Source organism: Hirsutella rhossiliensis (genome assembly GCF_020360975.1).
Source record: "Hirsutella rhossiliensis strain HR02 chromosome Unknown scaffold00002, whole genome shotgun sequence".
In the NCBI taxonomy this organism is placed as follows: domain Eukaryota; kingdom Fungi; phylum Ascomycota; class Sordariomycetes; order Hypocreales; family Ophiocordycipitaceae; genus Hirsutella; species Hirsutella rhossiliensis.
In genome coordinates, this window is record NW_025408668.1 from 6,764,780 (window position 1) to 6,778,025 (window position 13,246).

At 60.6% G+C, this 13,246-nt stretch overlaps 4 protein-coding genes across 4 annotated transcripts; 2 read left to right on the top strand and 2 right to left on the bottom strand.

The window, feature by feature from the left end:
• Positions 1–178: 178 nt before the first annotated feature.
• HRG_02398 (myb-like DNA-binding domain-containing protein) lies at positions 179–6,617 on the bottom strand (the record flags this gene model as incomplete). Its single annotated transcript, XM_044860869.1, has 8 exons — positions 179–389; positions 432–2,051; positions 2,100–2,548; positions 2,616–4,582; positions 4,628–5,207; positions 5,298–6,099; positions 6,145–6,181; positions 6,248–6,617. 8 exons carry the CDS (start codon positions 6,615–6,617, stop codon positions 179–181), a joined length of 6,036 nt encoding a protein of 2,011 aa, XP_044724502.1.
• A 936-nt stretch (positions 6,618–7,553) lies between these two features.
• Positions 7,554–8,761, top strand: HRG_02399 (deoxyhypusine synthase domain-containing protein; the record flags this gene model as incomplete). Its single annotated transcript, XM_044860870.1, has 3 exons — positions 7,554–7,772; positions 7,846–8,625; positions 8,696–8,761. The coding sequence occupies 3 exons, from the start codon at positions 7,554–7,556 to the stop codon at positions 8,759–8,761; spliced, it is 1,065 nt and encodes a 354-aa protein (XP_044724503.1).
• A 619-nt stretch (positions 8,762–9,380) lies between these two features.
• HRG_02400 (aldo/keto reductase family domain-containing protein) lies at positions 9,381–10,401 on the bottom strand (the record flags this gene model as incomplete). Its single annotated transcript, XM_044860871.1, has 2 exons — positions 9,381–10,049; positions 10,138–10,401. The coding sequence occupies 2 exons, from the start codon at positions 10,399–10,401 to the stop codon at positions 9,381–9,383; spliced, it is 933 nt and encodes a 310-aa protein (XP_044724504.1).
• A 732-nt stretch (positions 10,402–11,133) lies between these two features.
• Positions 11,134–12,468, top strand: HRG_02401 (oxidoreductase family, NAD-binding rossmann fold domain-containing protein; the record flags this gene model as incomplete). Its single annotated transcript, XM_044860872.1, has 4 exons — positions 11,134–11,197; positions 11,264–11,701; positions 11,792–11,990; positions 12,048–12,468. 4 exons carry the CDS (start codon positions 11,134–11,136, stop codon positions 12,466–12,468), a joined length of 1,122 nt encoding a protein of 373 aa, XP_044724505.1.
• Positions 12,469–13,246: the final 778 nt, after the last annotated feature.

The following is a 13,246-nucleotide window of genomic DNA, read 5'->3' on the forward strand; positions in this document are numbered from 1 at the left end:
ACATGAGACAAAGGCTGGCTGCTTCTATATTCAACCAACAAGAATACATGATATGAGTACAAGAGTAATACAGCCACACGTATGCCAAACACACCATTCCTCCCTACCCAACGCCTATGGTTGTCAACGCTTTATGCCCTCATCACTACCGCGCGCCGCAAACCGACATGTTCGCTAATCATCGTCCATATCGATCCGGGTGACCATACTCGTGCGGCCTCAGACCTCTGCCCATCATCTCCCGCGGATCTCCGGGGTCTCTGGGGTCTCGTCCATCTCGGAGCTGCAGCTCCCTGGGTTCTTGACCGGGATATCCAGGGCCGGGGGGCGGCGGTCCGCGTCCGTCGTACACCCCGGGAGTGTAACTGCGCCCTTGCTCCCTGGGGTCTCTTGGCGCGACGGGCCCGGGCGTTGAGGCATATCGTGGATACGGTTGTCCCTGAGGCGTCATCGAATCCGGACCACGGGGCACCGGTGCAGCGTATCGATGCTGGGGCGGCTGGGAGCTTCCGGCATAGACGGGGGCGCCGCGCTCGTCTCGCATGCTCATATGGTGGCCTTGCTGTGGCGGAGGGGCCGAGGACCAAGACTGAGCTGAGGTCGATGGCGTTGGCGTGTTCGAATGAGTGACCCAAGTCTGCTGGGGCGGAGGTGGTCCCTGTGACTTGGGCGGCTGGCTTGGCCACCCGCCGCCTTGCTGCATGTTGGCTGGTGGTTGTTGATGGCCCTGATGGGGCCACGCATTATCTCGCCCACCTTGCGGCACTTCACGAGTCCGTGAAGCTGATCCGTGGACCGCATACTGAGTCGGCGGCGATGCAGCGTGGGCGACCGGAGCACCGCCGACATAAGTAGCATGGTAACCACTAGATGGCTGATACTGAGGCTGAGCCGACTGCGAAGGCGCGGGATAACGATGCGACGCTTGGGGAGAGTTGGTACCGCTGCTGTGATGTCCTGACGTATAAGCATGCTGCCTATAGTAGTCTCGCTCGGCTGACGCCGAGCCCATGTGCTGGGCCGGGCTGGGAGAGCCTGTGTAGGTCGGCTTCAGGGGTGGCATGGCAGATGCGCCTCCCGTGGGAACTCGCCCATAAGGTGAGAACTGCGGCTCTGCCTCGCGGCGGAGTTGGGACGTCGATGCTGGGCCAGGAGGGGTGCGGCCCATGCTCTGCGGTGGAGGCGTTCCCGAAGGGCCAGACATGTTGCTCGAAACGTCGCTGACGCGCTTTGCCGCCGGCGGGGGATCGTCGTTGAGCAGAGACATGATGTTAGAGGTCTTGCGGGGCTCTGGCGGGCGAGACTTGGGAGCAGCTGGAGCTGAAGCGGTTTGTGCTGGCGGCACGAGGCCATAGGCTTCTGGCGCAGGCCCTGACGATGGCCTGTGCTGAAGAGACGAGATTGGGCGCGATGACGGGGGGCCCAGGGGCGGCGAGTGTGCAGCCGCAGGCTCGCCTATGAGATTTCGTACTGCGTGAGGTGCTTGCTGCTGCTGCTGCTGCTGCTGTTGTGCAACGGGCGGAGGGTAGACCATGGCAGACCGAGAAGGCTCCTGAGATGGTGGTCTGCCGAGAGACAGTGGCTCTCTCCCATGGCCCTGCTGCTGGCGGTGACCGTAGGGATCGTAGTGGCGCTGTGGTGCCAGCTCCATCTCCTGGTTGACTCTCATGGCCTGTCGCTCTGCCTGTCGCACAAGCTCCCTTTCCCTCTCTCTCTCACGCTCTCTATCCTTTTCCCGCTCTCGCTCGCGCTCCCTCTCGCGCTCCCTCTCCCTCTCGCGCTCCCGTTCTCGCTCGCGGTCTCTCTCGCGCGCCCTCTCACGCTCTTTCTCGCGTTCCTTCTCGCGTTCTCTTTCGACTTCTCGCTCTCGTTCCCGGTCGCGTTCCCGGTCGCGTTCCCTTTCCCGCTCTCTCTGCTGCTGCATTTCCAACTTCTGCCGCTCCATCATCGCGTCAGGACGGGCAGGCTGAAGAGGCTGCGCGGCAGCCAGCGGGCGTTGTTCACGGAGCTCTGGGACAGCGCCTCCGCCAGCCTTTTGAGGAAGCGGGACTCTTTGGTGTTGGTGCTGCGATTGCGGTTGCGGTTGCGGTTGCGGTTGCGGTTCGCGTTCGCGATCGGGAAACCCAAAGGGCTGAAGAGGTGCTCGTAGCGGGCGACTGGAGGGCGACATGGCCTGCGACGCTGGCTGAGACAGAGCATGCTGCTGCATTGCTATCGACTGTTGGCTGGGCTGGGCAAGAGTTTGCTGAGCCGGTGCCTGTGCGATCGGGACGACGCCATAGCCCGAAAATGTCGGGGGGCGAGGTTGCTGTGGGGGAACTTCCACTTTGGGCTGCGGGGATTCGTTTTGGAGATCCATGCCCGGTGCCACGGCAAGGGGTCTGGATGCGCCGGCCCCTGTGTTGTCGTATCTTCTACCTCGACCACCAACCGTTGGCTGTGGAGGTTCGGGCCGTTTCTCGCCTCGCACGCGTTTGGCATCCGCTTCTTGCACGATTGCCTCCCATTCTGCCTTGCCATCCTTCTGCCGAACAAAGTAATTCTTGACCTGGAGAGGAACATCACTAGTGGTTAGCGTGCTAATCGACGGCGAGTTTGGAAAGAAAACGGCTTACCATGACGGCGGTTTTTGAGCCCATGTGGGCGGCAATCGACGTCCAGTCAGATCCAAATGCCCGCAGCAGGTGCGGGAAGTCGTTAGCTTCGGACACGCTCCAGTAACTCGAGGCTTGAGTCGGTGCTTTCCGCTCCGTCTGAGGCTGCGCTAAGTTGAAAGTGGTCATCGAGGGCTGGGGCGGTGGAGGAGGCTCCGGCCTGAGGGATGGCGCTGCCATGACTTCTGAGATGGACGACGCAGCAAGAGGCTTCGGCCGCTCAACTCCCTGGGCGAGCTGTTGCTGCACAGGAAATGGCGGCTGTATGCCGGGTGGCGGCGGAGGCGGCGGCGGCTGCTGCTGCTCCAAGGGAGCCGGCATGCGCACGCTGGTATCAGGGGGCGCTGGTGTCGGAAACTCTGAGTTTGGCGCGCGCGAGCTGGAGCGTGAGCGCCCTCTCCCGCCAGTCGGAGTGGATGCGGCGGCCAGAGCCTGGTTCGCCTTGGTGGCCTTAGGCTCCTTGTCCTTTGCAGCCTTTCTTCTGCCTTTTCTGCCATCCGTCTTCTCTGGCTGATCGCCCTTGGCAGCAGCAGAGACGCCGCGGCGACCAGGAGTTCCTGCTGGGGTTGCATTCTCGCTGTCTGTTGCCGGCTGCTCAAAGCCCCAAGTGGGAGCTGCCGCACGCCGCGGCCGCCTCCTCTCTCCGTTTTCCCCCGTCTCCTGATTGTCGTCTCCCTCCTGCTCGCCATTTCCGAGTTCCGACACGAGTGCACTAGACCTCTGCTTCCCTCTTCCACCCTTCTTGCGCCGCTTAGGCTGCTTCTTGAGCTTCTCCTTGAGGTTGAGATCCTTCTTCATAGAGTAGTAGTACTGTATGCAGGTGCCAAAGTCGCGATTCGGGATGACCTCCGCCACCTTGCCCCACTGCTTCGGCAACTCAAGGTATCGCTTCTCGAAGAGTTCAGCCTCTTCCTGCGTAAAGTTATTGACGGGCGGCAGGACATGCCACGCCGAGACGAGTCTGTCTTGTGGCGTGAACCCTGATCGGTCGATGTACTGTGCCATGAGCATCTCCTCGCGGCTAAGCATGTCGGGTATAACAGCCTCCTTATCGCTGCGGTACTTTTCCTTCTTGGCCCTGAGCTCGCGCTCCTTTCTCTCCTCGTCCTCGCGCATGGATGCCTGGAGAACACGCTCCAGGTCGCGTTCGGTCGCAAACCTTCTGCCCGTCCCACGCCCTTCAGGTTTAGTCTCTGGCGTAACGGCGCCGCCACCTTCCGGGGCCGGGGCAGCAACAGAGAATTTATCCCTGCTCTTCACAGCGACTGGGTCTTTGGACATGGTGAAGCCAAGGTAACGGACATAGTTCTCAGCATACTCCTTTTGACTTTGACTCAGCGCCTCGGCCTCCTGCATGTGAACCTTGCGTATATGCGCAGCTACGAAATCGTTTATTGCAGAGTCCGGCTCCAGCGTTGCAAGGAACTCCTCGTCCTTTGTCCAGTGTGTGCAACTGTAGTCTGGGAGGCTGTCGACGGGCGGAGTTTTCATGAATTGGCGAACCGTTTCAACATTCATGTATGCCTCGTCCTCAGTTTCTGTCTCGTCGTCATCTTCGTCTGGAACTTGCGACGGTGTGCTAGGAGGCTTCGACCCTTGCCCAACTGTTTCCAGAGGAACCGTTTGAGGTCCGTCGTCTTTGGCCGGAGGGTCCTCTTCCTTTGTCACGGTATCGGGGCCAGGGCTTGCTCCCAGGGTCTCATTGTGAGGCTCGACATTGGCCGATGGAGCGTCGGGCGCTGCGGGGATGTCCACGCTCGGTACGTCGATATCCATCTCCTCCGTCTTTGTGGCTGCCTCGATTTGCGCGGGAGGTGTCGGCTCGTCCGCCTGTGCGTCAACAGTTGCTGGGTCCTTGACCTCGTTGGCGACAGGGGCCGCCTCCTCTTCCATTTCTGGTTCTTTGGGCCCGACCGAGACGGGCTCGACTAAGATTGGCTCAACTGAGATTGGCTCGACAGAGACCTGCTCGCCTGGATTGCCGATGTCGAGAAGACTTTCTTCGGGGAGCGGTCCTAGCATGCTCGTCAGGCCTTCGCCCTCCCTCAGGATCTGGACCATCGACCCATGAGACATGGCTGCATAGTTCGCGACTACGTCTCGAGGCAGGCTTGGTGCCGGCAGTTTGCTCAGCTCAGCCTCGGTCTTCTGGATTTCCATGTCAAAGTAATCAGCCATGTCGTCATCGTCCGACTCCGAGTCCTGCTCTGGCACCGACACTTTGGGAGGCAGCGCAAATCGCAAAACGGGAACCACGACTGGCCTCCGCTTCCGCTTCGTCCCCTGAGCCTTTTGTTCCGCTGGTTCTTCGGCGCCCAAGCTCTGATCGTTTCGTGATTTGTTCGCAGCTTCAGATGAGGCACCTAGGCCCGACGAGGTGGAGGCCGTTGCATTTCTATCCCCACGGCCCCCCTGATGACGAGTATCCGACTCGGATTTGAACAAAATCTCTCCTGGCTCGGCACTGTGGTGAGAGCGAGCCCTTTCCTCAAAGCTCGACGTTCCTGGGTTCGACTTGGCGTCGCTACTGCCGGATCGTCTGTATTCCGCTTGCTGATCGGTGTGGCAGCTTCCGCGACGCAACGAGGCTGGACTCGGCTGCGCAAAAGTCTGCGACCTCATAATCTTGGGCGACTCCGGTACCTTTTTCAAGTTAGGGTTAATCCACTGCTTGCTCGAAGGGCGTTGCTGCTGCGCTCGAGGTCCTACAGGAATTGGAGGGTGGTCATGGGTCAGGCTTCTCGATGGACCTGCGGGCGGAAGAGTGGAGTCTTGGCCGGCCGAGACTGGGCGTTCGCTAAAAGCCCTCGGGGCTGTCGGTGGAGGCTTTCCCGTGCCAACCGATGCAGAGCCATCGCCACCGCTTGTGCTGCGACTCGGAACAGAGCCAAACGCCGGTGCTGAGGGAGCGACTGGAGGAGGCGATACTTCCCTGGACTGCGAGGCTAGGTCTTGCGGGTTGGGTAGGCGGCTTTCCTTCTTGGACCGTATCAAATCGCGCTCGCCGCGGTCACGATCGTCACGAAGGTCGCGTCGAGCATCCGGGTCTGGATACCTGTCGCCACGGTCACGTTCGTCTCGTTCGCGGCCCCAGCGGCCCTCTTGGCTGCGGCTTCGGGGATAACGGTCGCCACGGTCGTCGTACGTCGTCCGGCTTCGACCTCTGTCCGAGGATGTCCAATCACCCCGACTACCTCTCCCACGACCACGGATATAACCTCCTCCCCGCCCAAAAGGAGCCATGCCGAACTGTGGGTCCGAGGATGTCGAGCCTGCGGATGGGGGACCGCCGTCTCGAGAGTCGCGCCGTGCTCTGTCCGCATCAACTGCAGGGAGCCCATCCCGATCCCGATCCCGATCTCGGAAGTCTCGCACCGGCGATCGTGCTCTGCCAACAGGCGAGCGGCGGGAGCGGAAGTCCCGCGAGTCCCTCCAGTCGCGGTCTCTGTCGCGGTCGCGGTCGCGGTCTCGGCTCCTGTCGTCGCGGTACCTGTCGCGGTATTCCATGTCTCTCTCGCGACCTCGATCTCTAGAGTCGTCCCGAGCAGGCCAGGCTCGACCTCGACCTCGGCCCCTGCTCCCTCTGAAGTCACCGGCGAAGCCACCTCCCCTTGGGCCGCTCGGGGGTTCGACGAGAGCCTTGGGCCCACGAGGGGGTTCCCTGCGCATAGGATCACCGAAAGAATCGCGGCTGGCCTGGAAGCCCGACGAGGTGGATCTGGCCTCGGCCGACGAGCGTCGTCTGTCGCCCTCGCCATACTGAGAGCTCCTCTCGAAACGGTCTGGGGAGCGGTCCCTGGGGGACCTTGACCGACGGTCGGGTTCGTACCTCGAGTACCTAGAGGCCCTGGACGATGGGTAGGGGTGAGCGGGGGGGCCCATGAGCTGCGCGGGTCGCCGGCCGTTGCCACTGTTGCTCGGCTGCTCGGCGGCACCGCGCTTGCGTCTGCGCCAAGCTGGCATTGTCACGGATGAGATGCGAGCTGGGCAGTACGTACATTTCGGATGGCGGGCAGCAGCCCGAGTCTCAGCGTGCAAGGCGCTGGACTGTCCCATCCGGGGAGCACACGAGGGACGGCTGGCAGCAGTCGGGTCTTGGCGTGGTTTGGGGGAAGGGGGTGGGTTTGTGAATCGGGTTTCGCGGCGCCGTCGACGTGAACTTTGGGGAAGACGAGCTGTCGTCGAATGAGGGACGAGATGCGGTTCTGCAGGCGATATGGGAGGCCGGCACGAGGCCTCGAAAGAGGACGAGGTGGAGAGAGAGAGCAGCTGCGGACGGGAGCGGCGCGTGCGGGCGAAGTGCGGGCGGGGGAGGCAGGTACAGCGGTGATGGGCGGGATGAAATGCGAGGAAGTGTTTTGCAGCATCGAACAGCCCGCTCTCTCTCTCTTCAGATCGCGTGGCGCTTAGGCCCTTGCACGAGGAGGAGAGAAGGTGGTTTGCTCTGGATCAAACTGCCGCGCGCGCTAGTCCGTCTTCGGTGGAGCCGACTCCCAACGATCCTCGGCCATTACCTAAGCTGGGGCCGCATCGTCCCTATTTGGTGGGCCCCTTGTCAGATGTCGATCCGAAAGCCACCCGTTTCGTTCTTGAGCATCCGACGGCAAATATTCCAGGCTTCAAGGACGACGAGAATTGCGTGCCCTTTCTCTGGCCTGGTTCCATCTTTTGTTTTGCCACTTTGAAAAGCAGACAGAAAAGGTGTGAACAAGAGGAGTGGAGGATCGCAAGCTGGAGAAAATCCAGACGAACCACGGCGGACCCGACCTTTTCTGAGTAATCTGTGGGGGACAGACGAAAAATATCCATCCCCCCCCAAAAAGGGCGCCCCGGGAAAACAAGAAAGAAAGGCGTGACTTAAACTGTAAACTACCGCATCTTCACGCACTGCCATCGTCCATGACAGAGCCCGAGGCTGGTGGCGCGCCGCCGTCTGCGGCAAAGAATGCCGTTCTCCAGAAATCCCAAGAGATGCCCCCAGAGGCACAGCCGGTTGAGGAGCTCGACTTTGACAAGCTCAAGGGGCCAATCACCGCCGAGGATCTATTCCTCGGTATGCGCAACATGGGATTCCAGGCGTCGTCCATGGCCGAGGCCATCCGAATCATCAACGACATGGTGCGTCTCCCTGTGCACCTTGTCCAGAACCAGGGGCTGACGTTCTTTCTTCTCGTTTCGCCGCTGCCAACAGCGTGCGTGGAAAGATGCCGACTCTGGGGACAAGACGACCATTTTCTTGGGCTACACATCCAACTTGATATCGTCGGGTCTCCGAGGAGTCCTTCGCTGGCTGGTCCAGCACAACCATGTGTCCTGCATCGTCACAACCGCCGGCGGCGTAGAAGAAGACTTGATCAAGTGCCTCGGCAACACCTACATGGGCTCTTTCAGCGCCGAGGGGGCTGACCTGCGCCGCAAAGGCCTCAATCGCATCGGCAATCTCGTCGTCCCCAATGCCAACTACTGCGCCTTTGAAGACTGGGTTGTCCCCATCCTGGACACGCTGCTGGCGGAGCAGGAGGCCAGCAAGGGCACCGACAACGAGATCAACTGGACGCCGTCCAAAGTCATCCATCGCCTCGGCAAAGAAATCAACGACGAGCGATCCGTCTACTACTGGGCATACAAGAACAACATTCCCGTCTTCTGCCCGGCCCTGACCGACGGCAGCCTTGGCGACATGCTGTACTTTCACACCTTCAAGGTCTCGCCGCTGCAGCTAAAGATTGACCTCGTCGAGGATATTCGGAGAATCAACACCATCGCCGTGCGGGCAAAGCGGGCTGGCATGATTATTCTCGGCGGAGGCGTCGTCAAGCACCACATTGCCAACGCCTGCCTCATGCGCAACGGCGCAGAGTCGGCCGTCTACATCAACACGGCCCAGGAGTTTGATGGAAGTGACGCCGGTGCCAGGCCCGACGAGGCAGTGTCGTGGGGTAAGATTAAGATTGGCGCAGACAATGTCAAGGTAAGGGGCCCTGACCTCGCGCAACATCGCTCTTGACAGGCCAACAAGATGAACTGAACGTGAAAGTCAGGTCTATCTAGAAGCAACGGCATGCTTCCCGTTTATTGTTGCCAACACGTTTGCCAAGGACTTGTAGCCAAGCTGCGGGTGGAACAAGCCACAACGCTAGGGCGGCCGGAGGCGCAGGCCAGCATTGCTTCTGCATGCATAACGCACGATGACCGCCATGGCCGGCTAGAGGGAGCCTCGCTCGTCGCGGCCAAGTGCTCGTGGCAAGCATGCGAGGCCCTTGTGCCACCGGTGGTCCACCATTCTACCTCCTGGCTGCGGCCGTAGAGGGCGACGGGAACACGAGCGGCTGCCAAAGATATTCAGAAACTATTTGACGTGACCCGGAGGATGGGCGGTAATGCCGACGTGACGAGGAATGAGTTGGAGCCGACGTTCACGAACACCATGAATAAGTAGCTGTCTGTCGACTCGATTCCAGGCCCTTGTTGCCGTGCACCCACTCACAGTCTAACACTTGGTTATATAAAGAGCAGGTTATCCATGAAAAGAGAAGACGGGGGCAACTGCACGGGTCGTTGCTGACCACGGCTCCATTATCATATCTCGAATCTTTGATTCCATCTGAGCTTGCATTGCGCATGGACATGACGACGCACTCATCTCTTGGACGCGACGGGATCTATACGATACATACCCCCCCTTGCCCAGCCATTAGACCCGAACCGGAAGCGGATGCATCCCTTTCAAGTATCCCCAACCATGGCCTTGAAGCTCTTCAGAGCATCCTCCCAGTCCGCCGCCCCGTTGCCCTCGGCCCAGAGGCCCACCTTCTCGATGCCCTCCAGGTCCTCCTTCATGTGCGCCTCACTAGTCGTCCCGTCGAGAACCGTGACATTTCCTAAGCCCAAGACGAGCGAGTAGTAGGCGGCCGCGAGCTCGACGCCCGCCATGCGTGCAACCCGGGCGACAGGCTCGCTCTGGACGAGGGGCGCGTTGGCGGAGAGTGTCCAAAAGGACTGGAAGACGAGGCCGTTGTCGCGGCAAAAGGTGCGGAGGGCGGCGTCGAAGCCGGTGCGCGCGTGGAAGCGGTTCTGCACGACGGCGGGCTTGACGGTTGTGCTTTCGTCGCGCAAAAGGGCCTGGACGGTGGCGAGGTCGGCGTTTGAGATGCCCAGGTTGCGCACGCGGTGCGGGGCGTAGGACTCGAGTGTCTTCCACGCCGTCATGGTCTCCTGCATGGTGTCCAGGGGCGAGTGGAGGACGACGCTGTCGAGGTACGGCTCCTGGTCCTCGAGGGTGAAGATGTCGAGGGACGACTGGACCGACTGACGGACCTTTTCGGCCAGCGGTGCATCCGCGTCATACGGCATCGAATGGCTCTGGCCACCGGGAGCCGTGAACTTTGACTGAATCTGCGAACCCCCCATCACTCATCATGACCATGAACCGTCGTCAGCCCTCTCCGCTTCTCTCTCTCCATCTCTCGGAACCGGAACGCACAAAGAGATCCTCACGCCTGACCAGTCCCTCAGCGACGGCGCGCCGGACGCCCTCGGCCACGGCACGCTCGTCGTAGTGCTTCGGCTGGGCGGCCGTGTCGACGCCGCGGAAGCCGACGCGCAACGCCATGTAGACCAGATCGGCCGTCTGGTCCCTCTTCCAGGCCGTGCCGTAAAGCAGCCTGGGGATCCGCGCCGACGATAGGAGCGCCAGGTCGCGCGCCAGCCGGGATGCCTGCGCTCCGACGGCCGGTGGGTGTGCCATGGCTTCTTGCTGGGTGAGGGGGGAAGAAAGGCTTTGCTGTCGGGGTGTGGTCACTCAAAGGGGCTTGGACTGTGGGTAGCAATTGCCAGTTGTCTCGAGCGATGAAACCGTGACTGGCCTTTTGTCTTGGTTGCAACATGTCCGGGAGGATTGGTTGCAACGTTTCGCGAATTCGCAACAATGGCGTCATGGGTCGTCGCCCGACGCACAGTACAGCAGACAGGAGGCAGCAGACAGGCAGCAGACAGGCAGCAGACAGGCAGCAGTGCTTTTACCAGCACAGTCCAACGGCAAATACCAATCCAGAAAAGTAATTAGTTACAAGGGCGAACCACCAACAGCCGCTGCCATTTCGCACTTCTGGTGTAAAGGAGGCGAGAATTGATTGAATCGACACTTGCCGTCGTTCATGAATCAAGTGAATCAAGATGCCGATACACAGTGTATCGACAGCTACTACCTCGGTATAGCACATGCGGCATGCGCACCAATCGCAACATCGCAACATCGCCATGATTGCTCCCCCAAAATCACACCCCGCCTGCCAGCAAAGTCACCTTGGAATCCTCCACTCCTGAGTTGAGTTTCCAACACCCCGACAGCTCTCTTCCCTCGACTCGCTCGCGACCCGTCCAAGGTCCCGCTGCACACACCCAGCCCATCAGGGTCGGACGTCTGCCTTCGGCTTGCGAATCGGTTGTGGTCCGGTAGAGAGCCATCAGTCTTGCTGCCATGGCACCGGCGTCACCGTACACTCTGAGATGGGGCATCATAGCCACGGGCGGGATCGCCGAGGGTGAGTAGCCGGCCGTGTCTGTCTACCAGTACGAGTGCCGGTTGGCTGACAATGGACCCCTTTCAGTCTTTTGCAAGGATCTGCTCACGGATCCCGCCTGCAGAGAGGTTTACGATGTCCGCCATGAAATCGTCGCCGTCTCGTCCTCGAGCTCCGTGGACCGGGCCACCCAATTCGTCACCAAGATAGACGGCCCCTCGTCCATCAAAGCCTACGGGTCGTATGCGGAGCTCGTGGCTGACCCCCAGGTAGACATTGTCTATGTTGCCACCCCCCATAGCCACCATTTCCAGAATGCCATGCTGGCCTTGCACGCCGGCAAGCATGTCCTATGTGAAAAGTCTCTCACCGTCACCGCCGCCCAAGCCAAGACCCTCGTGGACACGGCCAGCGCCAAGGGACTCTTCCTCCTCGACGCCGCCTGGATCCGGTTCTTTCCCCTCAGCATCAAGATTCGCGAGATGATCGCAGCCGGTGATATTGGCTCCGTCCATCGCACAGTTGGTGAGCATCCATCCACCTGCCTTCTACGACCGCACCTACTCGGCCCTGAGCCCCGACTCACCATGAGCTGACCACGCGGGGCACCCCAAGCCGACCTGTCTCTCAACGAGACCAATGGCAGAGACGATGGCACCGTTGGGCTGGCGGATTCGCATCGCCTCGTCAACAAAGACTTGGCGGGAGGGGCGCTGCTGGATCTGGGCGTTTACGCCTTGACTTGGGTCTTCCAGACGCTCTATCACCAAGCGCCTCAGAGGGAGTCGCCTCGGGTCATGGCCTCCGTGATTCAGTACAAGACCGGCGTAGACGGCATGACGAGCATCATGTGTGAGTTTCCCAAGCGCAGGAGCGTCGGCATTGCGACCGCGTCCATGCTCGTCGCCACCAATCCCGACGGCAGCAACAGCGCGCCAGCCGTCCGGATCCAGGGCTCCAGGGGCGAGATCCAAGTCTCCCACCCGGCCTACCGACCGACTGAGTTCAAGGTCATCAAGGAGGGCAGAGGTGGCAATATTGATGTGGTTGACTGCCCCATCCCCAAGGACCCGAAGCGCGACTGGGGTCACGGCATGTTCTGGGAGGCGGACGAGTGCGCGCGCTGCCTCAGGGACGGCAAGATGGAGAGCGACACGCTTCCGTGGTCGGAGAGCCTTGCGATTATGGAGACGATGGAGTCGGTCCTCAAGCAAGGACGTGTCGAGTATCCGGAGCTCATCACGACCAACGTCTTTGACGAAAAGAGCCCGCTCAACACGGGAAGGCAATGAAGGGGAGGCTCTGGGATGGCGAGCCGGGCGACTGCGGGATGTCGCGACTTGCCAGACTGGGTAATAAACGCGGCCCAGTGCTGCCAACCCCGGCGTGTCACAACTTGTCGCTCGCGCGACCTGTGCCAAGACCGCCGGGATATCTCGGCAGTCGCGAATAAAATGACGTTTGAACATTATGCGATTCGTCTGCTCTGGATGGTTTGCGGCGGATTCGGTCCCCTGCTCCCGGAAGGGGTTCATGTTGGCGGAGGCACCACGGACAGGCCGAGCTCGGAAGGGGAGGGGACCCTGGGGACCATTCGGCAAACAAACGCGTGTCGTCGTCCTCGACCCTCCATCCTTGCCCACCCCTGCAGAGTCCCGTATGTAGGTAGCCGGAATGTTGGCACCAAAGCCCACTTGCCCAAGAGATACGACGGTGCAATGTCAGTCCACGAGACGGAGTGTCCCGTTGCCAGTGACCTCGGTCATTGGTCCCACGAGCCCGGGACTTGGCCTCTCGCTGTGACTCGTGTTCGTCCGACAAGGCGCATGAGGTTCTGGGGCAAAAGTACATAGCACTCAATATTCGAGAACAGGGATACCGGGGTGAGGCAATGGCGTGAACGACGCAGACAACGTGCGCTCTGGCACGACTATTGCAGCAAAGCCCGTGTACATTCTCAACCTTAATTATTCTAGTCCAATTTTTCCTTCTTTCATCTCATGGAAAGTTTCTTTCCTTCTTTGCATAGGTATCGCCAAGCTTCCCTTCAGCATAGGTCGTCGCAAGGGG